This window comes from Anguilla anguilla, chromosome 9 (assembly GCF_013347855.1).
Source record: "Anguilla anguilla isolate fAngAng1 chromosome 9, fAngAng1.pri, whole genome shotgun sequence".
Classification (NCBI taxonomy): domain Eukaryota; kingdom Metazoa; phylum Chordata; class Actinopteri; order Anguilliformes; family Anguillidae; genus Anguilla; species Anguilla anguilla.
In genome coordinates this window covers 45,393,592-45,420,753 of record NC_049209.1, presented here as the reverse complement: position 1 = coordinate 45,420,753, position 27,162 = coordinate 45,393,592, and the positions used below count along the sequence as shown (strand labels likewise).

The window sequence follows — 27,162 nt, the reverse complement described above, 5'->3', positions numbered from 1 at the left end:
AGGGACAGTCATGTCTGTGAAATTTGTGGAGTTAAAGAAAATGTTGAACATGTTTTATTGCACTGCACCAGGTTTGAGGTAGAGAGGGAAAGATTGCGTAATAGGGTAAGAGAGGTTGGACGGGGATGGGATCTGGGAGGGATATTGGCCACGGGGGAGGGGAGGGATAAGGGACGTTAGGAGGGAACTTTTTTATTTTCTAAATAACATAGGGTTGACTGATAGGATTTAAGACACAGGGTTTACTGATGTGACGCTGCACACTCCGCTACGGTAGGTGGCGGTTTGCACCTTTAAAACTGGTACAAATGTGACAACAATTCCCACAGAAGAAGAAGTGATGCAATGTCCCGCAATGTTCTTTCCAAGTCACATGATATATTCAGAGTTGTCCGTCTAGTTAAAAAAAAAAGCCTGAGTCCTGCGCATGCTAGTGACGTAACTAGGTGCCTACAAGTTTCCGCACTGTGCACGAATTCTGGAAGAGAAAAAGGAATCCCGTAGCCCAGGTGAGTCTATTTTCTTTGGTCCAATTTGTATGGCCATATCAATTTCCACTGTTTCTTTGGGATTGTAATTTAGAATAATAATAACATTTTAAAGTTATCCTCGTCGCGTGTTAAAGCTGTAAATAACCATTGTCAATTGTGCAGTTACACAACTGCCTATACGTGAAGTTGAACAAGTAGCTGCTACTCTTAGTCAACTGCCTAGCCATAGCTATTTTTCCAATGTTTTACTGGCATTGTTTAGTTAACGAGTTAGTTGATTAACCAGCTGTCTTGCAACCTGCTCTTTACCGTTGATATTTAGCCGTTTGTAAAGCTTCCATTCATATTGTTGCTAGCCTGCCATTGTATTTTCCGACCCGGACATTGCTGTGATTAGTGATCCTGTTCAGATGTTGGTTAGATACATGATCTCGATTGATAGTGTGCCTACTAGTTAATTCAAGTCACTGAAAATGAAGCAGGATAATTAAATTACATTTTATTTTCATTTGATCTTGCTCCAGTGCCACAAAAAACATTTGAATCACGGTTCGTTTGGTGAGATGGGAATTTAGAATGTGATTATGTAATCGGTTATTTTGATTTCAGCTATTATAAAATTTACCAAATTGTTAAAAGAATGTGTACTTCAAACATTATTCGGTTCGATCGACAATTAGACAATCATTAACAGACGATAAGAACACGTGGCGTAGACTATCAACTCCCTTAACCTTTAACTTCCAAATTTTTTCCCAATCTTGAGTTCAGGTCTTAGAGGTGTCGTGAAATTCATAAATCGCCATGTTACATAGTCAAATTGTTTTTGATTGTTTGAGATGCTTATCATAGATGGACACGATCAGTTTGGGTTGAAGTTGCACTAAAATTATGTCAAGCTGCATTATATATAGGCTACATTGTAGTTTTGAAATGTGTGGAGTACTGCACCTTTTCTTTACAGTAAAATCATATTGCTGAAGAATACTTTAGAAAAACGGGAATTAACAAAATGACAATTAGAGTAGACCCAGAGAACAACACGACAGATGAAAAAGCAACTGTTCGCAGTGTATCTAGCGCTTAATTTCTGTCAGCGATAGTGATCAACGAGCTAAGCGTCCGCTTGCCGTTGCTAGCGTGCTAAATGTACAGCAATAAAAACTCTGCTTTCGTCATAGGTCCACATTTCGAACGTGCCTGTTCTGAGCAACACATTTGCTTACCAAGCGCAACTGGGGTGCGCGTGAATTACTGTGAAGGGAAGTTGCGCGTTTCCTATGGGCTGCCTAAAATAAGCTTTCGTATCATTTTTCGTTTCAGCTGTATCGTCTCCTAATTTCTGACTGCTCTCAACTTGTCACTGCCATTCCTCTTGTTCATGGCGACTTTGAATGAAATCTACCGGTCCGGAGTGCAATAAAGGGCACCTCTGACATTATAATTAATTCAACGAATACTGGAAAAAGATGGGAATGTAATAACTTGGCAGGAAAAAAAGGCGCAGAAACCAAAGGAAGTATGACCAATGACCACAGTACAACCAATGCCAGGGATCTAAATAATATTGATACCCCTGATATGTTTATATATTTTTTCTCACACACAATTTAGTCATTTATTGCAACTTTCTCTATGAAATGTGGTATAGAAATTAAGTTTTAATCAGATTTGGTATAGCAGATGCTTTTAACCAAAGCTACTGTTCTATACTTCCAACGTCACATGTAAGGGCATATTTTGATTAAATGCTGGTCTACATGCGTACATAGGGGGGCTATGACTGTTCTTCTTGAGAGAACTGGGCTGAAGACCCCTGAACTAGGGGAACTAGTGTAGGAGAGTGTTGCTCTGTACTGTGGTGTAATTTTAGTTATTCCTGTAATTTGGTCTACTAATTAAGGGGGAAATAATTGCTCAAATTGTTCCAGTGCAGATGCGCCTTGCGTATGAGAAGTTTCCTTGATATGTCGATGTCACGCAGTCACGCAATTTGATGTCATTTTATCGCAGTGCTGTAAATTAAAGAACCGCTGCCTTTCCTTTTGAGCTTAGTGGGTTTTATTTTTCCTTTCTGACTTGGCGGTGTGTGTGTGGTTGCTGTTGGGGTAAACTGCTTGTTATAGTCCTGAGGGAAGCTGGTGGGGAGAAAAACACTGTTACCTGGGCTCGGAGGTGTGTCCGCCCCGGGGAACTCTGGGAGTTCGGTCCCTCTGAGCTTCAGCGCCGCCTGCAAGGCTCGTGTTTGAACACCTCGGCAGATTAGCATGTGTGCAGAGTAGACGTTGCGGTTATTGGCCAGGCCAAGTTTGCTCTCCTGTCCTATCCTAGGATAGGACCCCGAATGACCCTGAGGGCCGTTGTGCTGGAGAATGTCTGAGGAGCTGGAGGACAAATCCCCCCCCCCCCCCCCAAGGGCGTCATTCTGCCATGCTCCAGCCCAAACTGAGCTCAAACCGAGTTTAGAGTTTACTTTTATCTGGAGGACTGCCAGGTCCTTTGCTAACTGCAGATGTTTTCATGGTTGTGGAAAACCTAAAGCATGACCCAGCAAAATGGTCCTCTGTGTTGCTTTGCTCAGTTACCCTTTTGCAAAAAGCCGCAAACAACTGTGTAAATTGCTAAGATACTGTTTCATGTAGGTGACTAACAGGGTTTACAGTTCTGCTTGTACTTCTCTTTTTATCAGTTAAGTGTGTGTTCTGGCATTGATTCGTTCTGCGTAGATTTTTGTTGACTAATGGTTTGTCAACGTGCTGCCAGTGAAATTTATTTATTTATTTATTTTTTTTTTTTTCTTCCCCATTTGAAGTTGACCACAGTGACTCTGCAGTTTCGATCATGCACGCCCTGGTGCAAACTCGTGGTCATCAGTATTTTGCAACTACCGAGTCTGAGGACTTCCTGACTTTATCTGATTCTGCCGCGTTGCGTGTAAAATGACTCGGCTAGAGGACAGCAGTACCTTAAAAAGCTGCAGTCAGAACCCAGGGCTTGCCTAGAAGGGATTAAACCGGCCCTCCGCATCACTGGTGAGTTGAATTTTGTACTTCACGTTCCCGTTTTTCACTGAGTATTTGCCGCATTGTCAGTATGGGCCTTTTGCATTTATAGAAGACATGAAACGCGCAAAACTCAATTTGTTACCCAAATCAATCACTGGGGGGTAATGAGGTGAAACCGTTTTGACACCTCACGCTGATTAGAAGTCAAGTTTGACTTTGCTCGCCTGTTTTCAAAAATCAAAAAATTGAAGGCCAGCAATCTGGTATCAAAGTCTGCGCGTGTCTCACTGAAGTCATTTTTTTTTAATGCTGTGGAATACTATTTATACGCTTGCTTGGCATTTTTTCCCCTCTCTTCCTGTGAAATTTCAGTAATTCCCGTTTGGAGAGCATCGCGGAAGTACATTTTCAAAAAGTTCTTTCTGTTTTAAGCGAAGTGAGAGCAAGACTGAGTCCAGTGGTTTACAGCAAACTCTGACTGCTCTGTCAGACGTTGTCCAGTGAATTCAGCCGCTAGTGATGTAGCTGTATAGCGCTGATAATCCATAGCAATCTAATTTTCCCTTTTCACATCACAGGTCCATGTTATTTGATTCAACCGTCAATTGAGCACCAAGTCTGTACAGTACTTAATGATGACAGCTTATGTGCAGAATTTAAATTTAGTTTTTGTTCCTCTGTGCATAGCCATACAGTCTGTGGCACAGCTGTGCTTGCTGTACATCACCATCAAAAAATGATCCGGAATAAATATATATGTTGTTCTTATCGTGAGTACTGTAGTGCTGTATTGATTAGTGATCCTTTTGGCCGTGACCTGTGGGTGCTTTAAATTCAGCTGTCATTCCCACTGGAGGCAGGTACCTCCATGTTCCAGAACTGATTCCTGACTGTATCCGTGTTACTGTAGCTAGGAGACTCTGTGGGCCGTTCCTCATTGGCCGCAGCATTGCCGGGGAGTCAAAGTGGGAGGGTGCAGTCATTCCTGCCCAATCACACAGTGCTCTGCTGTCTGTCTGCTCCAGCTGTGTATGTAGTTCAGTCCAGCTGTTCTGTGACTCTGGGGGGGGGGGGGGGGGAGCAGCTGACTTCAGGCACTCTGGGAACATGCATGCTAGTCTGAGCCCTCCTGAATTCATGGAGACACGTGCCTACAGTACACTTCAGCTAATTGCTGCTGTGCTCCATTCACAGCAAAAATAGGAGAGATAATGTGCTGAATATCATGCCGTTAAGCTGTTATAAAAATGCATATATTTGTGTGAATTTAATGTGTGGAGCCTGCAACATCTCTCTGACTCCCTAAAAAGGCACCTGCGAAAACTGTAAGCTCTCTTAGCATTAGAAGTGGAGGCTGAATCAGTCTTCTGTTTGCCCCCTTCTGTTCAGATGGGGAACTGCATCCTAATTAATTTGGCAGTTTTGCTCAGCAACTTTGTGCGAATTGAGTCCATCGGAGCGATTAAAAAAAGTAATTCTGTTAATGAATGAAAACTGTTTTAATTGAACACATTTGCCAGACGTGCATGGCTTGTGGTTTCAGTCAATGAAAGCTTTGGAAATGGAGCACATTGAATCGCTGACACGCAGCTCAATACAGTCATTTGTCTTCACAATTGAACCCGAAGCTCTTGGCCTTTGTCATGCGAAACCGTCCCCCTCTCCGGTAACAGTCTGGCCCTGTAAGACGACCGGGCCTGGCTCACGTGCGTGTGTGAAATGCGTATCAAATATCTCTACAGGTGCCAGAAAAATTCAAAAACGCTCCCGTAGACCGCGGACAATTTTCAAACAAACACTGTGCTTACTTAAGGGTATAACTGTGAGGTTTCGTGTAAAATTTAATTGTGAATAATTCTAGAATTCAACCCACACTTAAGACTACTGTAGTTCTAACAAAAAAAACAAATATTGATGGTATAAATGTTCCTTTAATTCAAGGGGGTTCCTGTTACTTATAATTCTTGGGAAAAAAATCTTAAAATGGTGTTTGATCGTCAATGATGTGTGAACACAGCGGCAAAGATAATTTAAATTCTATAAAGATCTGCCAAAACAAATCAACCGTGTAAATTTAACTGCAGGTAGAACAGTTCAGCACTCAGTTGGCATTAAGGAAGTGAACACATTTGTACTGTTGAATCATGCAAAAAACAATGTTGGCTGTACTCCCAACTAAAAGCATCCCAGTCTTTATTTAAAAAAAATAAAAAAAATAAAAAATTCTCTATAGACTGGATTGTTTTAATTACCAGCAAAGCAGGCTGATCTTTCGTAGCAGGGTTCAGACTTTTTTTTTTTTTCTGGCTGGAGTGCAAGTCGTCCTTCAACGGCTAGACTTTGCTGACGCTGGTCCAGGTGGCCTGCACCTGTTGTCTGGGGAAGCCTGTTCCCTAGCGCAGTGCTAAGCTGAATGCTAGCACTATAAAAAAGCCTACACTGCACTGTAAAATTTGAGGGAAAAATACCCTCTCAGTGATCTCACTTATGCCTCCCATACACTAGATGAACTAAAGTTGAACTAATGTTGCAACAGTTGTGGGTTTTTAGTCTTGAGTACACACAGCCTAAGATTCTGCTAAGACTGGGAATTGTGCAGTTTTGCACATAAGACTCAGAAACAGGATTCTTTTGGAGATTTAAAAATTTTTTTTATCTTAACCCTTCCTCTGTGGTGTGATGTCAAAGACAGCCCACCTATTGGCTGTTGGTAGTGTAGGCTTATAAATCACATTGTTGACCTTCACAAAACTTTTGAGCAAGGACTAAAGTCTTACGATAATATTGAACATTGTTTGATTTTGTCGGAACGGTCAAGACGAGAAAAAGACACAAACTCCGCCTGAGACGTCTTTAATACAATCTCACACTAATCGTGTGTCGTGGCGGACTGACTGAGGTTAGACTGGGAAAACTTTACTACAATTACCCTGACTGAGAAATCACTTTAAAATGTCATCAAGTGTAAGGCCAGCAGTTAGTCAGACCGAACATCCAGTACCATAAAATATTTGGACTTCTTGCTGCTGCCGATAGCTCAGGAAGAATGGCTGCCCGGTCCTTGGCTTAAATCTTGAACGTGCGATGTCCTGCTCTGTTAGTCTGTGTGTGGAACCGAAGGGGCAAAATCCCTTGCTGGAACGTTTCGGGAACAAAAAGCACCGTGTCACGGTTCAGATAAAGGACATTCGGATGGCAGCTGTTCAGGCGGGAACACCGCTGAGTAGGATCTGAACTGGATTAGCCGAGTGCAGGCACAGGGCACGAAGTGACCCATCCACGTGGTTTAAGGACCGGTGGTTTGTTGACTTGACTGGAGATGTGAAAGAAGGTCGGAGTTAGAATGACCGATCCTTTAAAAGCTGCGGAGGTCTCATCAAGCTGATGTTTTTGGTGAAGTTGCCCACTGCACTGCAGATTAGATGAGTCCTCAAGTGAATGGTTACTGCTTTTTTTGAAAGTATTCCAAATGTACAAGTTCATTATAAAACACGTATATGTCCTTCCGGTTTATAGTTTTGAATTAAGCATGGAAAGATGCACCTTTGGTCGTCGCTTTGGATGAAAGCTCTGCTAAATAAATATAATGTAATGAAAGAATTTTTTTTTTTTTTTTTGGGACATAAGTTTCACCAGTGATCCCCACAGAAGGCTGTCTGATTATTGTGCAGGTATAGTTAAAGTGTACCCCACATTAAAGCAGCAACGCTCATGGGAGCTTTAACACTGTCTTGATCAAGCGCAGTGGCCGGTCACCTCCTTTTTAAGTATAGCGCCGTTCACGCTGGGTTGACACGCAGCACTTCAAAATGGACATTGTCCCAGAAGTAAATGGGGGAAAAACCAGGGAGGGGGGCGGGGGAAAAAAAACTCCAAAAACAGGCAGTTTTTTAAAAAAGCTGTGAAATGATTGCGTGCGCTTCCTGTGACCGGTCGGCATGTTTATAATTTTTTTTTTGGGACAGGGCCGAGCGACACGATGGCAGATTCCGAGGTGGAGAGCCAGTCCCCCGAACCCGGGGCCGCCGAAGAGGCCCTCTTCACCCCGCTGGACATCGTCCTCTTCACCTTCATCGTCGGCCTGCTCGTCTACTGGTTCCTGTCCCGCCAGAAGAAGGAGGAGATCCCGGAGTTCAAGAAGCTGGCCAGCGTGTGAGTACAGCGAGCCAAGGCTCCTCCCGTCGCGCTCGGCCAAGGCGCCATGGCGACACCGGCCTGTCACTCAACGCACGCGCCAGTCAAGAGAATATTACGCCTGTCTGACGATGAAATGCTGTAGTGTGATGGTATTGAGGTTTATTGTACTATTTATGATTTGATTTTTGATATGACCTCACTGTTGTACCAAATGGACATTTGGACATCATGGAGTTTAAAAAAAAAAAAAGTTTTATTATGTAATGCTTCAGTCTAGGCTTGGACAAAAAATAAATACAATTTTTAATCAACTAAGAAGCACACAGTCTGCCAGTGTTTTTGAGCAAAGTTGCATTTATATTAAATATGCAGACCATACTCTGTGCATATGAAGGCTGGAAACTTTGGCACCAGATATTATACCAAAACATTTTTGGCTGTATTTTTTAAGGTTGTGTTTAGTTGTTATAATAATAAGCATCTCATTAGCAGTGGATGTGTCCTTAACAGCATATCATAGCATAGTCTTGTGTTTGTGTACGTCTGAATCATTTTAAATGGATACCATAGTGGCCCAGAGGGGAGGACATTTCTATGGTTTTGCGTGCATGATTCACATTGTTTCCTTAAGGACCGATCGTGTTAATTTTCAGTGTGGAACAAATGAGTGGCTTAAAGAAATGTACGTGTCATTTCCTGCCTTTTGCCACAAAAGCCGGGAAGTTTAGAGGAGCATATAGGCGGTGGAAGCACCGCACGGCTATTTACTGACAAAGAAGGCGCGATGGTGAATTTTTATGAACTGTGTCACGGTTCGGAGCGGGAGTTGGCAGCGCTCCGCGTGCATTGTCGAGACCGCGGCGGTTTGTCTGGGCAGCGGCTCCCGCATTTCGATGAGCTGATCTCACGTAATGCGGGTTTGAGGGGGCGAGCGGCGCTCGGGCTGTTTGAGCTCTGTTTGCTTTGGAAAGGAACGGGGACGGGACGCTGTTTGACTCGTGTGAAAAAAGGTGGTCACCTGTGGAGCAGAGGCCGGGGAGGGAAAAGCGGGGGTTCTTGCGGACACTGCTCTGAGGTTGTCCGCTGTGTCTCCACAGCCAGCCCTCGGATGTTCTGCATGTTCTTTCTGAACCCTTTGAATAGGGGTTTTTTTTTTTTTTGGAATGTTTCTTTCAGAATTCTAAGTCAGTGTTCTAGAACTCAGTTGCTTTATACTATTGTTACATCAGCATTAGAATGTTCAGTGAAGAGCATTCTAATCACATATTTGCGGCCTTACGCTTTGAACGGTTAAGGAGAACGGTCCATCGACTTTTCACGTTATGCAGAAGGAGGTGAAGCAGTTGAGCATGAGATCCTAGTACAGAAAGTGCCGCGTTGGGGATTCGAACCCCCGGCTGCATGTGGAGATTCGTATCGGTTGAGAAGTTATGTGGCACAGACTGTTAACCAGATACTTATAGTTGTTCTAAGGTGATGTGTGTCCATCATAATAATCCAGTATACAATGTTCTAGTCTCTTTCTGTAACATGCATGAGAATAATGTATGTTACACTGTTGACATTGTGGTGAAGTGGTGTGACAAAAAAAGAAACATTTGTTCACAATCATGAACTTGCATCTGTTTGAATGGGGCAGGGGGGGAGGGGGGAATCATTGCATATTTTCTAACATTTTATATTTTCTAGCCATTTGCTGTTGATGGAGCCTATTTGTTTATTTACACGTTTATTTTTGAGCTGCGCGGGAGTTGCCGTGGTGACGGTCACGGAGGCGCTGATTGCGTGACCTCTGTTTCCGCAGGGCGCCGTTCTCACGCGTGCCGCGCGCGATGAGGTCATTGTTCGTGTTCATTCGGATCATCCCGCATTTGTCTGTCAGCCATCTTACCTTGGGGGTGGCACGCAACATAACCGAGGAGAAACGCAACCCCCCCTCGCCCACCCCCACACCCCCCCCCCCCTCACCGCCCCCTCCCTTACAAGCAATGGGCCTTTAAATGCATTTTAATTGTCGGAAAGCTCAAAACCACAGACGCCCCACCCCCTTTATTCCTTCCTGAATGGAAACAGTGTTTCGAGGAATTGGACCCTTGATTAATGGCCAGACTATTTTTTTTTTTCCTCCTCCTTTTCTTACTGTGAGATCCAGGTCTCCTGTCTGTATGCAAAAAAAAAAAAAATTTTAAAAAACTGCTAAGTCTACAAAAATACACACAAAAAAAAAAAGAAACAGACAGGAGGAAATGGCCTGCAAGTGAAGCTGCAGAAAAATTCCAGGAAGAGATTGTGCGCTTGGCAGGAAAGGATAACTACCTTCAGACTGACCGGGGCTTCCTTAAGCCAGCGCTCTGCGGAGCTGGAAGCCGGAGGAGCGTATCCAGCCTGCCTGAGCCTCGCCGAGCCCCGTGCTCCCGTGTCCCTGGCACATTTTAGCATTCCTCTGGTGTGTGCGTGAAAGAGGAGAGGAGAGCGAGCGCTTTCTGTCTCGAGTGCGCTCGTACACAGAGGAGCAAGAGAGGAGCCTCGCTCTCTTTTTTTGCGTTCTGCGGAAGCCATGTCTAATTTCCCTCGGAGTGACGCTGAAAGGAGGCTAGCTGTGTCACAAACGGGAACCTTTTATGATGGATTTGGTTTCCATAGCGATACCCTTTCTCAGCTGAAGGGGCGGTGGGGGGGGGGGGGGGGGGGGCTTTCGAATGCGCCTCACTCGCCTGGCTCAACTTCCCTTTAAAAGGGGAAGGAAAAAAAAAAAACAGGCAGGAAAACAATGCGGTTATGATGATAAACCAATGTTCCCACGGTAACTGAGTTGCGGTCAATACTTTGTTGTTTTTTTTTTTTCATCCCCAAAGAGTTGAGGGCAGAATGGCAAAGGGGGGGAGTGTGTGTGTGTGTGTGTGTGTCTGTGTGTGTGTGTGCCTGCTGCAGGGATTCTTGGGAAACGTCATTACCAAGCCTTGCTTCTCTTCCCTCCGCTTCCTCTGCTGTTGCCAGATGTTAGAAATGCTCTCGAGCAGTTGGGACAGCACAAGAGGCAGCTAACCAAGCAGCACGACCGCGAGCAGTAGCCTGCTAGCGGCTGGAGGACTGTGAGCAGGAGCCTGATAGGGGCTGGAGGACAGCTAACAGAGCCCACTAGGGGCTGGAAGAGGGTGAACTGGAGCCTGCTAGGGGCTGCAGGACAACGTACACGAGCCTGCTGCTGGCTGCAGGACTGCAGAAAGGAGCCTGCTACTGGCTGGAAGACGGCAAACAGGAGCCGGATAGGGGCTGGAGAACGGCTAACAGAGCCCACTACGGGCTGGAGGATGGTGAACAGGAGTCTACTAGCGACTGAAACACTGTGAACAGGAGCCTGCTAGTGGCTGGAAGACTGTGAACAGTAGCCTGCTAGTGGCTGGAAGACTGAACAGTAACCTGCTAGGCGTTGGAAGACTGCAAACAGTAGCCTACTAGCAGCAGAAAGACGGTGAACAGGACCCCACTAGTGGCTGGAAGACTGTGAACAGTTGCCTGCTAGTGGCTGGAAGACTGTGAACAGGAGCCTGATAGGGGCTGGAGGACAGCGAACAGAGCCTGTTAGAGGCTGGAGGACAGTGATGGGCAGCTGTGTTTTTCTGTTTTGATTCCTAGGGTGGGTGGAGGGGGCAGGGCGGTGGCATATGTGGTTGGCCGGGTAGTGGGGGGGTTGCAGTACCGGACTGAAATTCTGGCTATGGAGCACTAGGGACCTGGCAGATATTAGGATTTTTCTGCGTGCTGTCGCCGCGTTTGAGAGGGAGAGACGGCCCTTCTGCTGGTGCTTGGTCTCTCCCCCACCCCCCCTCCTCACTGTGGATCACACAAGTAGTCTGGCTTGCCGGCCGGGCGCCGGACGCTAACACCGCCGCCGGCCATGGGCTGCGTGTACTCTGCGCCCAAGGAGGGCCCGGCAACCGTCGACAGGTTAGTGCGCGATCGCCGTGGTGACCGCGGAACAGTTGGGTAGATTGCTGGAACCAGCTCTCAAACGAAGCACTAGTTTACCGTCAAGATGTAGTATTGTGTGTGTGTGTGTGTCTGTCTGTTTACTATCATGATCTGGACATTGGCTGTCGTTCACCAAGTACAATTAGGGGTTGTCGTAATTCGTCTCTACAGTTTGACTATTAGCTGATTTTTAAATAATTTTAGCAGAGACCTGTCAAGCAGTGGGGCTGGAGCGCAAGGTGTTAATGTGTCTGAGCGTTTGTAGCCGATTGGTCCGCGCTGTGTGTAGCGAATACAAATCCACATGCTCCCTCCTACCATGTGATTCTATGCGTTCAGCCCACGTTTGTGATTAGCTGTGTATTTTTTTTTCCATTTACTCTGTTGTATTTTTGTAATTATTAGCCCAGGTTCAGTTATCAGCCTGGTGCCGATCATGTGCAATTTAATTTAGTCACATGGGTAAATATTTACCGTAAAGGGGTCATTTTTAGGCTTCTTGAAATTGGTACTTTTTTGGTACGTTTTCGAACTGAAAATCCTCAAACTGTAACTCTCCACGTATTTATTTTTTTTTCCCTTTACATATTTTTGGTTAGTGGAAAGTTTGTAGAATTTATTGATGGTATTTATGCATATAAGAGAAACTGGAACCATTTTTTATATTCATTTTTTAGGAATATCTTTTGACTGGTGATTTTTTTTTTTTTTTTTTTTTTCTTTTGGTGTTAAATGGATTTGAAGCAAAGTCGTGTACAAGATTTGACTAAAATATCCAGCACAGCAGATATGTTCTGAATTCTACATCTTTTGAAGTCGTTTTTCATTTCAAAGGCCAGACGAGGACAATTTAAAACATTTTGGCCTCGTACAGTACTACACAAGAGTTTACATTAATTGTCTTTGTTGACATATTTTCAGACCCAAAATTGTTTTGCATGTGCTTTTTTGTGGCTGTCTAGCTGACAACCCGTTCTCCTTGTCTTGCCCCATTCTGAAAATATTTCAGTGTGTGTAAAGCACATGGTGTCCTGTAGTACAGTTTAGAAAGTCATTTAACTTGCCTAAACGGTGCCGTGGGTTGGATGTTAAAGCTAATTTAAATTGTTTCAATGTTCCGCATTTTTTTTCTGGTGCTAGCTGTCAGGGAGAAAATGGGACATTCAAAATTTGTCCAGAAAACCATAGATGCTGTTCTCATTTCCTTTTGATACAATGATTGATGTATTGTTTACAGTTTTGCTTCTGAAATGGATATTTCATAGCTTTTCTTTCTGAAGTGATAGAATGATAGCTGTAATATTTAAATTTGACTGTGTGTGTGCGCACAACACAGACGAAACCTTCTAAAAATATTCAACCTTTTCCAACGATGTCCAATTTGAAATGTATGAGGTAATGAATATGTGATAATGATAATGAATGTTCAAACTGACCACGTTAACGGTTGGAAAAATCCAACCAAAAAACTGCCACTGCTGGATGGGAGCATTTGGCAGCAGCTACAGGAGACTCTCTGGAAGTTTCTACCAACCTTTGTATTGCCACAAAAGTCCCCCTTTTTCTCTTCGTTTTTTTTTTTTACTGGCAAATTTGCACAAGCATTGTGAAGGTGGTTTATTTTCGAGCCATTCAACGAACGGTGCGGTTGTATTACCCCATTCACTGAATTGTGCTTGTGTCAGAGGTACATTGACTGGAGTAAATTGGTTGAAAGGAGGATGCTTGAAATGAAGGAGCTTTTCGGTTGGTGCTGCATTGGGTCGCACTGACACGGCTGAAGTTTCGCACAATTGCAACGGATTTCTCGGTTCTTTCATAGCTGTGATGTCACGGTGACATGTTCCTTCTCTGTCACACGCTTGAGACTCCTTTCACTTGAAAGGATGAGCGAGAGATTCATCTGTGAATTGCCCATCAAACCCAGAATTCTCATTGGTCAGTAATAATAACAGAACTGTTTACTGATGGTCGTGCTCACCACAGCTAGAAGAAAGGTGGCATTTTTGTTGCTTCCAACATTGATGTATTTAATCCACATTTGTTGCCAGAAATTTCCATCTGTGACTTCCATGTGCAGTGCAGCATTGGGGAACTTAAATCCCAAACTTGACTGTGGAAGAAAACGGACTGTTTGCCATATAGTTTCCCTACAGAATATCTCTGTGCGTACTGGTTCGAAAATTAAACATTTAATTTAGTAATAATTTATCCCATTATTTTAATGAGAATTTCTGATCCTTATTTTTATCATTATTCTTTTTTTTGCAAGGGAATAAATTGACACATTGTCCAGTATGTGTAGAAGAATGGGCCTTTTTAGTAACAATTAAAAATGCTTTAATTGTGTATATAGAGGTTCAGAATGAGTATCGCTATACTTGCTCTGGCCTTGTGTGGCCTGTGTGTGGAGGCCTGTGCTCACAGGCCGGTTCACATTTCTCTCTCTCAGGGCCTGCTGTAATACTGTGCTTGGCCTTCTCTTCTGGCCTCGACAAAAACCGCAGATCAAAATATGGTATCCATGGAAACAAGCTCTGGCTATTGAATGACAAGTCATAGGTCACTGAATTTTTTTTTATATTAACTTTTTTTCTTTCTTTTTTAAAATTTTATTTAGGCTTGATCAGCTGCGTTTGTGCCGTAACAAATAAGATCAGATTCTGCCATAAATATGATTATGCTATTACTTGACAGCGCCCAACGTTTTGAATGTTGGTTTTATGCAGATCTCATGGAGGTCGTGGCATCTGTCAAGAGGACAATTTGTACTGAAACGGAAACAAAAAAACAACAACAAAAAAAATGAGTAGGCTAGAATGCCTTCTGTGCTGACAGACGGTGTTGTCACCGGGGGAACATGAAGTTTGTAGGTCTTTTGGCTTTTTAGAACACTGTATCTGAGAGATAATCTGCGAGTTCCTAGCGTATGCCCTGCTCTCAAATTCCACAACATCGGTTGGAAATGAGTAATCAAATTTGTTTTGCTCTGGTCTTCATTTATGGGAGAACTTGTGCAACGCTGTGGAAAAACATTTACAAATATACAACTCCATAAATCTTTCTTCCTCTGTTCTTAAATGCCACCAACATTATGTTCGTGTGGCTTTGTCCTCAAAGGCACAGCATTTGAATGTCTATAGCCACAGGATGGCCTGTTCTCTGAAGATAAGGTTCTTGTACTTTGCAAGTCCACAACTGCTTCCGTGGCTGTGTGGGCCAATGAAATCAACTTTTGATGTGTGACATACTGGGCAGTGGTTGATTTTATTATTTTTTAAATAGTTTTTTAATATTTTGCTTTGTTCAGAGATCCATTTAATCAGATCACCTCCGCATTAACTTAATTCCTTTTTTTTTTTTACAGAGCTCCCACTGTTCGAGAAACGAGTTTCATCGAAAAAATGAAGAAAACGGTGAGTGTTCTATTCCGTAGTTTGTTTACTTCTCACAAAGCATAAGTTTACTCTTTTCAAAGCTCCGTTTTTTTTTTTTTTTTTACATTCTTGAGTTTGTGGGCAGCTGATTACATTAGCATTTGCATCTGCCATTTCCTGTGTACAACTAAAGCAAGGAGACAGTTTAAAATCCAGTTTAAACCGACTTGTGTGTTCTCCTTTGATGCATTCAGTAAAGGGTACAAAAAAAAAACAAAAAAAAAAAAAACGAAGTTTTGTTCCCGTTTGAAGCGGTTGGTAAACCGAGCCCCCCGGCGTCTTCCTCTCCAGAACAGAAACATCGTGGTGTTCTACGGCTCCCAAACGGGCACGGCGGAGGAGTTCTCGAACCGGCTGGCCAAAGACGCCCAGCGCTACGGGATGAGGGGCATGTCGGCGGACCCCGAGGAGTACGACATGGTAACCGCCCGGCCCTCTTTGGCCACCATTTTGGATTTCCCAGCTGAGCGTTTTTCAGCAGACGGACAGCTGTGTTTCGCGTGCCTCTCTCTCTCTCAAGGTGGTTAATAGCGGCTATGCTGGGACATTGTGTGGATTTTTATATTGGGTGGCGATTGTTTTCATCGAGTGTCGAACATTAAAACTGAGGTGGATTGTCCGTTTTTAAAGTTCTTGCTACCTGTAGATTTCAGCACTGTCTGACTTACCAACTATAAATAAGCACAAAACGTAGTTTAAAGCACACTTCCTCAATGGAAACATTCAGCAGCTCCTGTGTTCCTGGGTAACTTCTCAGCAGTTACTGTGAGGCCATAACACACACTTAAGTGATTCAAGATGGTTCCGTCGTGGACTGGCTGTTCGCTGACTGTTTTTCCCCCCCCGCCTCCTCAGTCTGAACTCTCGCGCCTGTCGGAGATCGACAACTCCTTGGCGGTCTTTTGCGTGGCCACCTACGGCGAGGGCGACCCCACCGACAACGCCCAGGACTTCTACGATTGGCTGCAGGAGACGGACGCCGAGCTGGAGGGTGTCAATTACACCGTAAGTACCGAACCCCCTTTCATCCCCCCCCCCCCCCCCATCCCCCCCGCCCATTCACAAATCGGGGAAAGGAAAATAAACGTGCTTCAAAAACCTCACAAGACCTGAGGACGAGGCATCTGCGGTCATGGCTGTAAGAGGGGGGTGGGGGGGCGGAGCCGGCGAATGTCCCCAATCGCGTCCGGCGCCAGCGTGTTCTCCGAGCGTCCTGATTGGAGAAGAGGGCGGGCGGAGACGGACCCTGGACCGATCGAGCGCTGCTTTGACTCGTCGCTCCTCGAGTGGAAACATCTGGTCCAGCTGAGCGTGGCTCGGGGGGTTCGCCTGTTCCAGAGCGCCGCAGACTCGCCCCAGACGCTGTCATCGGAGCTCAGCTGCAGTTTTTATCCGTGCCGTGCGAGCGGCGTCGCGGAAACTTCTCCCAGACTTGGCCGAGCCCACGCTCAGTCGGGTGGCGGGGAGGGACGGTTATTCAGACGCAGGAATTGTGGGTAACGGCAGGGGTTTCACGTTGTGCGGTTGTCCATGGCACAGGGCCTCATGACGGCGTGAGGCCCTAACGGTTTAGCTGGTCTCCCTGCAGGGCTCCCTAGGGCTCTGCTCAGTTTGTATCCTTCCGTATCACTCCTGAGCACGATCATTAAAATGTACGTGCGTCCGTTTCCAACCAGCCTGCTTCCCTGAGGGTTTTCCCTGTTTACCGTTTATGCCGAGGCGTGCCGGGCCTCTTTTAAGAGGTCCGTCCTTTCCCCTGAGGGCGCGCCCACTGCCGTCTCCTCCGCTGAAGAGGTGGGAATGGCCCTCGCTCGTTCACACCTTCTTACCGAAGGCGCTGATCGCCAGGCTCGTCTCTGGCGGTTATCATGGAGCTGTCGCTGCTGCGTAAATGTGAGCGCCCCCTACGGCCCCGTATGGGGAGCTGCAGCCAGCTCTCTTTGTCCTGCTGAAACACGCACAGCCGATTTTGGTTATGGATGGAAGCGATTTGTTCGGGTACTTGGCTTGTTTGTGTGGTTTTTTTTTTTGTTTTGTTTTTTTTTGTTTTTCCCCCACCCCCGCCAAAACGGCTTTGTTTTGCTGGCAAGAACAAGTGCATTACTTATGCTGGTGAACACCACATGTGTTTTTTACATGAGGAAAGTGGAGCCAATTCTTCCTTTGAACTCAGCAGGAATATTAATGTTTTAAATCTGACCCTAACCCTCCTGTAGGTGTTTGCTTTGGGGAATAAGACGTACGAACACTACAACGCCATGGGGAAATACGTGGACAAGAGGCTGGCCGAGCTGGGGGCCAGCAGGATCTTCGACCTGGGCATGGGGGACGATGACGGCAAGTGAGTGTTGGACCTGAGGGGATGCAGGGATTTATGGGACATAGAAAATGTTTTACTAAAGCTGCTATAACAGGAGCGTTCTTGCAGAATACATACTGTACATTTAATAATATTTAATTATATTTTTTAGATTCAATTTAATGTAACATAAGCATTTATCAATGAAACGAGTGTTCGTAGAAGCATCTATGGTCGCCAGTGTTTGGACAAAAAGTATTTTTCCAAGTGGTTAAACATTCTGGTTCCAAATGTATGTAAAATTATCAGGGATCGGCTGGACTGTTTTAAACTTTTACTGGAATCTAAATCCAATTATTTCAAATATGCGTTTGAGTCTAGCTGGCATTAACCCTATCAGGCACTAATGTTCTGATTTACTAAGACCTTTAGCACATGCAAAACCAATAACTTGACCAATGATTGGTCGTGGTATTGGTTTTGCACCAATCATTGGTTGTGTTATTAGTTTTGCGAGCACTAAAGTGTATTGCACATGCTAACGGCCTTCGTAAAAAAGGCCCTTAGCGTGTGTGTGTACCTGTTAACCACACAATGCATTATGTTCCTGTGGTTTCAGTTTGTCTCCAAAGCGGTTGCATATCAAGATAAGGGGTGAAGTGCAGTACAAACGTAGACCGCTCAGAAACGGTTGATGTGTTTGCATGCAGGAGCGTACCTGCAATTAATAAAAAAATGACCTTGACCCAAAGCTCTGACCCTGGAAACGACATGGACCAGCTCCACTGGTAGCTCCTGTCTGGCTCAGTTCCATGTCAGTTCAGTTCACTCGTATAATGAACTGAAGTGGAGTTAATTCTTAGAAAAATACCACAATTGCACATTATGAACATTTTTCCATTAACAGATTTCATTTCATTTCTTGAATTGACTGAATTGCAGTTGAAGTCACCCTAACGTACACCCTAACGCTGGGGTTGTACATTATCCCTATGACCTACATCTTGAATATTCAAGTTGAACCATATTTTTCAACTCTGAGTTGGGATCTGTGAATGTAACTGCTGTTGTCTTTCTGTGTCTGTGTCTGTGTGTCTGTGTCTGTGTGTCTGTGTCTGTGTCTGTGTCTGTGTCTGTGTCTGTGTCTGTGTCTGTGTCTGTGTCTGTGTCTGTGTCTGTGTCTGTGTCTGTGTCCTCTCCCCAGCCTGGAGGAGGACTTTGTCTCGTGGCGGGAGCAGTTCTGGCCCGCGGTGTGTGAGCATTTCGGAGTGGAGGCCACAGGAGAGGAGTCCAGGTACGCGGCGTGCTTCTCCCGTCCGCCACCCGACTAGCGGTCACGTCATCGTCTTAGATACTTCAGCCCCTTGGACGCCAATTAAACCTCCGCACCTTACGTCTGCTGCATTAGTCTGTCTGGCCCAAGTATTCCTAATGCAGTCCTTCAGTATTCGTGTATGCATGGTATTCAGAATGTATGCATTCATTCACTGTCAAGTGCTACCGTGCTCGTTTTGGTGAGAAACAAATTAGTTGATAACTCTTTTTTTTTTTTTCAAATTTTACAATAGTTTAAAATAGTTGCGTATTTAATCAAGACCTGAAAATAATAGCATGAGATGCCAAAAATGTCGCTATATTGTGTGACTGTGGTTATGAAAAAGCCAACATTCCCTAATGTTTGTTTCAAGAACCGACTTGCTTCCGATGTGTTCCAGCTTGGTGCTGCCTTCCATGGTGTCCAACCTGGCTTTTCATGTGTCCCTCTGTTGAATATACGTTGAAGTACAGGCGGACGTTGTTTGATGTGTGTTAAAACTGCTAGCCGTGCAGAATGAGACTCTTATCTTTCTCTTCCAGCATCCGTCAATACGAGCTCGTGCTTCACACCGACATCAACATGAACAAGGTTTACACGGGGGAACTCGGCCGTCTGAAGAGCTTCGAGACCCAGAAACCGTGAGTTCAACCTCGCCGCCATTTTAACAGCCCGTGTCCGTGTCCACACGGGCCTAGCGAGGTTTCCGCTAAGGGTCATGCGAGTTCAGTCAGCCATTTTGGCTCTGACTGTGTGATCCTGTTATTATGCAAGGTACTGTGTGCAGGGTGCATCTTGCATTGCCTACAGTGCCAAAGGGAGGAAAATGCTCTTGGCATTTCTGTTGACCTTGAGCAATTTATTGATGTGAAAGCTGTCCTCATTCTTATCTCTAGTTGATTGAACTGACCTTCCCTAGAACTGTGTCAGGGCTGTCCAGATGTTGACTTTACACACTGCTCTCTGTTCTTGACATTGATGCTGCTCTTCATGGTTTGAAAGAAGAGCGAATCCTCTTTCATGGGGCTTGTCCCTTAAGCCGTGCTGGTGGTTGTTATTCAAGGATGAACGACAGTTTGGTCTATGTAGAGCTGTCCGTTCCTGTTTTTATAGGAAGAGTGTGTTCTTATTAAATTGTAGATCCTTGTTCTGGTTACCGGTATTGCCAAGGTAAAGGAACACTCAGCCTTCTCCTTTGTTTTTTTTAAAATGCGAGTGTATGCTTTGTAGTACAGTACCAGGCATTAATTGGGACACTCGTCAGAACACGCTGTGCTTTCCTGCTAGTACAAACAGTCTGGATTGTGCCTGGTTGAAAAGGACAGGAAGGGGTTGAGGTTTTTGAACTGTGGAGGAACAAAGGGGTCGTTTTACCATCCAGCGTTTTATGAATGAATCTGCATGCAGGTGTCCACACAGTCCCATTTCTTGAGTCTGCAGATGTCTGGCCGTTGCCATGGATGCATTGTAGAACTGTATAATTACCTAGCGGCGGGCTCTTCCTGCTCATTCAGTTTTGCAGTACAGTATGTTGAAATGAGATCTCAAAATGCTACCTCTGTGCTCTCCAGACTTCAGTTCAGCCGTTTGATGATTGGGGGGGGGTTATCGTAATTGATCTTGTGACAGTTGGTTTAACTCGTGTCCTCTGCCTTGTTCCTTTAGGCCGTTCGATTCAAAGAACCCCTTCCTTGCCCTAGTCTCGGACAACCGCAAGCTGAACAAGGGTGGGAGCCGGCACCTTATGCACGTCGAGCTGGACATCTCCAGCTCCAAGATCAGGTACCTATGACCAGCGAGCACCTCAAAGCCCGGTCAACACACTTCCATCCACCGAGGAGACATTCTCAGCCAGGCGGACCTACAGGGATAGTCCTTACAGTATAGACAGTTTGACTCCAACGTGCAACAGATGAACATGTACTTGCAGAAATTGCCAGCAACCCAAAATGTAATTTTATAAAATAGTAGTGCTATTACAAACACACACACACTATTTCCCTAGTGAAAAAGAATCAACTGAAGTGTATAGTAAAAGTGCTATTTTATGAACTAGGAAGTGCACTAGTTTTACGGTTTTGGATAATGCTTTGCAAGAGGCAAGCCTGGGTTGACTGTGCAACGTTGCAGTTTGAAGGGATTGGGTTTCATTCTGCACAGAAAGTCTTGAATGGCTCGAGCCTCTTGCACCTCAGGCAGCTGAGCGGATTAGCGCAGAGAGGCAGCGTGTGCTTTCTCTGCATTCCAACGCAAACGTTCCGCCTTCCGCCTGACGAGAGGCGGCCGTCCGCGCCCCGAAACGGAAACCAGGTTGTCCCTTTAACGGCTTCCGGGGCTTTTGCAGGTACGACTCCGGGGACCACGTGGCCGTCTACCCGATAAACGACGCCTCGATCGTGAACAAGATCGGAGAGCTCCTGGGCGTGGACCTTGACACCGCAATCTCCCTCAACAACCTTGATGGTACGTCACCGGGAATGCGTCTGGCTCGTTGAGCAACGGCTTACGCGCGTGCTGCGTCCTGCAAAAAGTTTGTTTCGAGTTCTTTGGAGTCTCAAGTCTTGTGTTCGAAAACCCAGCAGTTATTTCACTCTCTCTATGATCATTGGTAAATCACTCCAAAGCCGTGAAGTGAAGCTTTCCACAGAGAGTGGGGAGAGTGCAGCTAAAGTTGATAGCGCTACGATTGCTTTAGGTTATGTAAGCGATTAGGATCTCCAACATGCAGCAGAAAGCTAGGTCATTCAAGGCCTTCAATGTCAGTAGTACGTGGTAAGGTTGGGCTGAACCATTTATTGACGTCAGAGGTGGGAAATACAGCTCTGTTGGCTTGATGTGATTTATGTATGACATTTATTTCTCCCCCACCCACCCCCCCCCCCTTCAGAGGAGTCCAATAAGAAGCACCCGTTCCCGTGCCCCACCACCTATCGCACGGCCTTGACGCACTACCTGGACATCACCAACCCGCCTCGCACCAACGTGCTGTACGAGCTGGCCCAGTATGCCACCGACCCCAAAGAACAGGAGACCATGCGCAAGATGGCTTCCTCCTCCCCCGAGGGCAAGGTGAGTCCCTGACCTCTGACCTCTGACCTTTCCACTGCGTACAGCAGGGACCTAGTGCTAGTACTCCTGGCAACGACCTTGCTGGATTTTCTGTCCACAGGAACTAAAACATTATGTAAATTGAGTAGTATTCTGTGTTGAATGGGAACCAATGTGTTTTTTTTTTCCTCCAACCATGTCACAAGTGAGCTGTATTTCCCACAGAATGAGAATTCTAATGAAAAACAAACACGTCGGTGTCCATGCAAAAAAAAAAAAATGTTCATGATATTAAAGCACACTAGCTTCCTCATCAATGATCCTGTCCTCTGAACCAGGCAGCGAAGCCCCCCCCCCCCCCCCCCCCATTATGGAAATGGCTAATTCACGCTGTGTATAACGGTCCTGCTGGTGTCCCTAGGCACTTTACCACAGCTGGGTGCTGGACTCTCGAAGGAACATCCTGGCCATTCTGGAGGACATGCAGTCTCTGCGGCCTCCCATCGACCACTTGTGTGAGCTCATGCCCCGGCTGCAGGCCCGATACTACTCCATCGCCTCCTCATCCAAGGTGAGAGCCCCCCCCCCCGAAATCCCAATGCCCCCAACACGCGCGCACGCTCACACACGAGCACATACATACCCGCACCCACGCGCATGCCCTCACCCGGCTCGCAAGCACTCGCGTTCATGGACCAACAGAGCCCATGACGTAAGACAGACACACTGCTCAAGAGGTCGGTGCCCATGAGGATGTTAACCTTTGGCCCCTTTTAGTAACTGACCAGCTGCGTATGTGTGTCTAAATGTTGGCTTGGGGGCACAATGGTTACTCATCTGGCCTCTGTGGTAGGGACACATTGTTCATTGAACACATTTGATTCTATGAGACTTCATCTGGCACCATCTTCTTTTTTATGGTCAATTTCTTTCCAGATATTATCATTTATAATTATCACGTCATATACATTTATGACCATTTCAATCTTGGTGTGTTGCCGCCCGGGGTGAGGCGGAATCCATTAGATCAGGGACTGTGTGAAATGATTTTTTAAAAGCTTTTAGTCAGTTCCCGTAACGTCCTGTGTCTGTGAGTGTCCCTAAAACGCTCGCCTATTGGCAGGTGCACCCCAACACCATCCACATCTGCGCCGTGGTGGTGGAGTACGAGACCAAGACCGGACGCATCAACAGGGGCGTGGCCACCAACTGGCTGAAGAACAAAGTGGTGACCGACAACGGGCACAAGTCCACGGTGCCCATGTACGTCCGCAAGTCCCAGTTCCGCCTGCCCTTCAAGGCCAGCAACCCCGTCATCATGATCGGGCCCGGCACGGGCATCGCCCCCTTCATGGGCTTCATCCAGGAGCGAAGCTGGCTCAAGGAGCAAGGTAACCATGGTGCCGAGATCTTCAATGTTCATGTTCTTCGCCAAGGTCTCTCTCCACTCATGCTGCATTTCAGTGTTTTGTATATTGTAAAGTTTTATGTATTTGGGTGAGTTTTTCACAACTTAAATATAAGCCCTGCTTCGCACATACTGTTTTCCAACATATCAACCCTTTAAGGGTGTAAGATCACAAAATATTGATGTGATCACTACTGGCAATTAAAAGCAGCGGAGTTCTAGAACACTGGCTTGCAATTCTGGAAGAACATTCCAAAAACCTACTCTTCAAAGGGTTCATTCTTCTCTCTGCTTACTGTATTACATGAGACCGCGTTTACATGTGAAGACTAAGACCTATTTAATCCGGCTACACTGCTAAAAAAAGAAAAAAAGAGAAAAAAAAAAGTGAACTGCTAAAATTGGTTAAGCAAGAGATCAGGACAAAGTGCATTGTGGCTGGGCTGAATAGGGGCCAGCCATTTGGATTTACGCCACATGAACATGCTGAACTTGCTCAACACGTTTCTGGGGGTGCAGCCGCACGCTCTTGACCACGGCGCATGTCGTCGTCTGGGTTTGCAGGCAAGGAAGTGGGCGAGACGGTGCTGTACTACGGCTGCCGTTACAAGAGCGAGGACTTCCTGTACCAGGAGGAGCTGGAGGAGTTTGAGAAGGCCGGGGTCCTCACCCAGCTCAACGTGGCCTTCTCCCGAGACCAGGAGCACAAGGTGCAGCGCCCAGACCCAGCACACTCCTGCTTCACTCCGTGAATTAGCCTTAAATTCATAAGAGGAGGTTAAAAAATGAACATATTAAATTAAAGACTGATGTGAATCAGTAGGCTCTTAATTGGTGAACGTGTGGACATCTGGCCACTGTGAAGTAGCCATTTGGTAGATAATGAAGAATTTGAAGACAAAACAAATAATAACAGTCCAAACCTGCATCCACATCAGTCACCCTCCTCAGTAGGTGTGCCGATTTGATCGCAGTCGATTTCACAAGCGTGAAGCGACCCCCCCCCCCCCTCCCCCCTCCCCCCTTTGTTCTTTTTGGAACTCTTTGTTAATTTTCGCTTGTTTGAATTCCTTAGGTCTACGTGCAGCATCTCCTCAAGAAGAACAAGGAGCATTTGTGGAAGCTGATTCACTCTGAAAATGCGCACATCTACGTCTGCGGGTAAGCATGGGCGGAAACTGCTGTTGGTGTGCTACACGGGTGACACACTCAAAATGGAATGTCATACCAGTGGTTAATCCCAAAAAAAAATAATCTGCAGTCAGGCACAGCACATTTCCGTTGAGCGACGATTTGGACACTGCCTTGCAGCGGTTAACCACCCAGCTCAAAACACTTTGTTCTTGCTAATGTCCATTGATAGAGACCCAATGAAATTTGGTCTACAGCAGGGCTGTCCAAGCTTGTTCCTGGCTGAAGATCTTCCATCCTGTAGGTTTTCATTTCAACCCTAATTTGCCACAACGGACTCTACTAATTAGTAGCTCAATGAGATCTCTAGCTGTTGAATGAGATGTGCTTGGTTAGGGTTGGAGTGAAAACCAACAGGACAGTAGACCTCCCAGAACAGGGTTGGGCTGCCCTGGCTTTTAGCATTTTTTCTGCTCATACGTTGGTCTTGAGGATGTGGACCATTGGCCCCTTTTAGTAATTGACCAGCTCCATACGTCAGTTAAAATGACTGGGGATGAAGTGGTTTCTCATCTGGTCTCCATCATTGAGCATCTGAAATGATTGCATCTAAATATCCTTGGCTGGAAGCTTTTAGTCACATCAGAAAGCACAAACACCAGCTCCAAAAGCCAGAAATGCTTTGATCTTGTGATCCGTCGAGTTTAGCGAATGCAGACTTTACCCTCTGGGTGAGGGGGCGATCCGTCTCATGACCTCACGACCCCCCCCCCCCCCCCGCCTTGTGGTTCCGTTTCCAGGGACGCCCGCAACATGGCGCGCGACGTCCAGACCGTGTTCTACGAGATCGGCGAGGAGGTGGGCGGGCTGACGCGCACCCAGGCCGTCGACTACATCAAGAAGCTGATGACCAAGGGCCGATACTCGCAGGACGTGTGGAGCTAAAGACCCTAAAGCCCCCCCCCCCCACCCCCCCCCCCCCGCTCACACAAAATGCATTGTAGTCTCTAAACCCCCCCCTCCCCAACCCCCACCTCCCGCCACAACTCAGCCTTTTGCCCTGGGGTTTTAGAAGGAGGCTCGAAGAGGCCTAGTTCACATACATTTTCAATTGTTGCTGCTGGTCGTTTTTAAAGATGCCTGTATTGTCAATGCAAGAAGAAACAATAACCTCCCCCCCCCCCCCTCCCCCTACCCCATTGAGGACACTTGATTTTACCACCTGTGGTGGTTTGTTCCCAAATGCAGTCAACAGCCCTTCTGATTGCACCTGCGGATGCCGGTGATGCATCTCTGCCAACGTAATGGTTGTATCTTCTCAACACTTGAGAGCTTTCTGTCTGGAAAGAGGAAGTCGTCATTTTTAAGTAGCTTTATTGTAACTTCTCACGGTAAGCTGTAAAAATGGTAAGAGAACCAAATGTATGATGATTCTTCTGCGGTCAGTTTAACTGGCGCGAGTGTGAGAACGTTGTCCGTGGCGGCCTGACGTGTCCGAGATGGTTTCAGAAGAGGGGAGTTGTGTTGGGCGGTTTCACGTGGAGGGCGAGCGGGAATCCTTTTTAAATAATGTTTGTAAAGTAAACTGGCGAATGAAAGCCCGAAACGTTCAGGTAACGTGTGCTCTTCGTTACCTGTTCTATCAATGTAATGTAAGATTTTAATAAGATTTAATATTAGGGAGGTGTAGTCCCAGAGGGCATTTAGAAGTTTTGGTGATGCATCGCCATGTACACTTATCTATTGGGAGCTGCAAAAAAATAGGCGAGAAAAGAAAGGATAATGTTCAATTGTCATAGTTAACCTTATACATATTTTAACATAACTGCCTTTACAATTATATGTATTTTACCATTTACACCTTATTTTATGCATTAGATGATTGTAAATAATAAAAGAGAAGTACTGTGCAAAGCTAGGACTAATCTAATCTACCTTGAGAATCGATTTCGAACATGATGTCTATATCAGACATGTTTGACACTGTGCTGTTGATAATTGTGAATTGGGTGGGTTAGTAACTGAAGAGTCTTGTCCATGTCCAACATGACCTTTTTATATATATGAAGAAGCATTTCTGTAGAGACAGTGTACTATAGCAGTGTACTGGGGATTTCAGTCTATTCTACCATTTGTCTTTATTAGCAAAGTTTAGATTTGTTAACTTTTTCCTTTCCTTTTTTTGGAAGCCAAGAGATATTTAATTTACGCATTAAATTGACGTTTGGAAATCAATTCCCGCTACATTGTGTACTCAGGCTCTGAAACCTTTTACATACATTCAGCGTTAAATCATTCCCCTTTTTTTAGGGGCATACATTTAAATGCTTGTATGTGGAGGATTAATCTAACTGAGGCCTGGTTTACCTCATGCAACTCAAATGCTCATTTACAGTGAAGACTTGTTCCTACGAAAATGTAAAAGTTTTTTTTAATCTTTTAAATTTTATTTGGCTTATAATTCCGGCAACAGGTGGGGGTGTGTTGCATTGCGTTTCCATTATACAGTGTTGTGGACCATCTGTTTATTTCTTAGGCTCTTTATCAGATGTTTTGTCTGTATTTTCCTGGTCTCATCTCTCCTACACTGTCCTGTACTGTATGCTTGGGAAAATAACGATTTTTCTGGTGTAATACTGTATATTGCTGCAGCACATCTTGTAGCTCTTTTGTCATGCTGACAGTTGGAATTCTAAAACAAATTGAGTGTGTTTCATATCAATTGTTGATTACCAGATGACATGTAATCCTGTGAGAAGTAATATTTTTTTTAAATATGTAAATCAAGATGGGGGATCATACTGTAGCTGGCTTTTAAGTGGTTACTGTCCTCTAGTATGGTTAAAAATGAACTTGCGACATCTCAGTTTTTTTTTTCTTTTATTTTTTAAAAAAGGTTTTGTCCAGTTTTGTCTGGTT

The 27,162-nt window shown here is 45.4% G+C and overlaps 1 protein-coding gene across 3 annotated transcripts; it reads left to right on the top strand.

Annotated features, from left to right (window-relative positions):
- Window positions 1-365: 365 nt before the first annotated feature.
- On the top strand, window positions 366-25,222 carry pora (P450 (cytochrome) oxidoreductase a). Of its 3 annotated transcripts, none has more exons than XM_035434908.1 (16): window positions 366-509; window positions 7,462-7,648; window positions 14,973-15,021; window positions 15,334-15,462; window positions 15,898-16,047; window positions 17,259-17,383; window positions 18,546-18,635; window positions 19,199-19,297; window positions 20,322-20,438; window positions 21,001-21,119; window positions 21,544-21,725; window positions 22,126-22,275; window positions 22,828-23,095; window positions 23,677-23,822; window positions 24,188-24,273; window positions 25,044-25,222. In XM_035434908.1, the coding sequence occupies exons 2-16, from the start codon at window positions 7,476-7,478 to the stop codon at window positions 25,186-25,188; spliced, it is 2,028 nt and encodes a 675-aa protein (XP_035290799.1). In that variant the 5' UTR covers window positions 366-509; window positions 7,462-7,475; the 3' UTR covers window positions 25,189-25,222. The 3 variants fall into 3 exon arrangements, with proteins under 3 accessions (XP_035290799.1, XP_035290800.1, XP_035290801.1); XM_035434909.1 differs by lacking the exon at window positions 366-509 and adding an exon at window positions 3,370-3,523; XM_035434910.1 differs by lacking the exons at window positions 366-509; window positions 7,462-7,648 and adding an exon at window positions 11,296-11,581.
- The last annotated feature ends 1,940 nt before the right edge of the window (window positions 25,223-27,162 follow it).

Excerpts from the sequence above, each read along its gene's own strand:
- pora (XM_035434908.1), top strand. The coding sequence starts at position 7,476 with ATGGCAGATTCCGAGGTGGAGAGCCAGTCCCCCGAACCCGGGGCCGCC. Across the intron at positions 7,649-14,972 it reads TTCAAGAAGCTGGCCAGCGT|AGCTCCCACTGTTCGAGAAA; the intron begins GTGAGTACAGCG and ends TTTTTTTTACAG. Across the intron at positions 22,276-22,827 it reads CCATCGCCTCCTCATCCAAG|GTGCACCCCAACACCATCCA; the intron begins GTGAGAGCCCCC and ends GCCTATTGGCAG.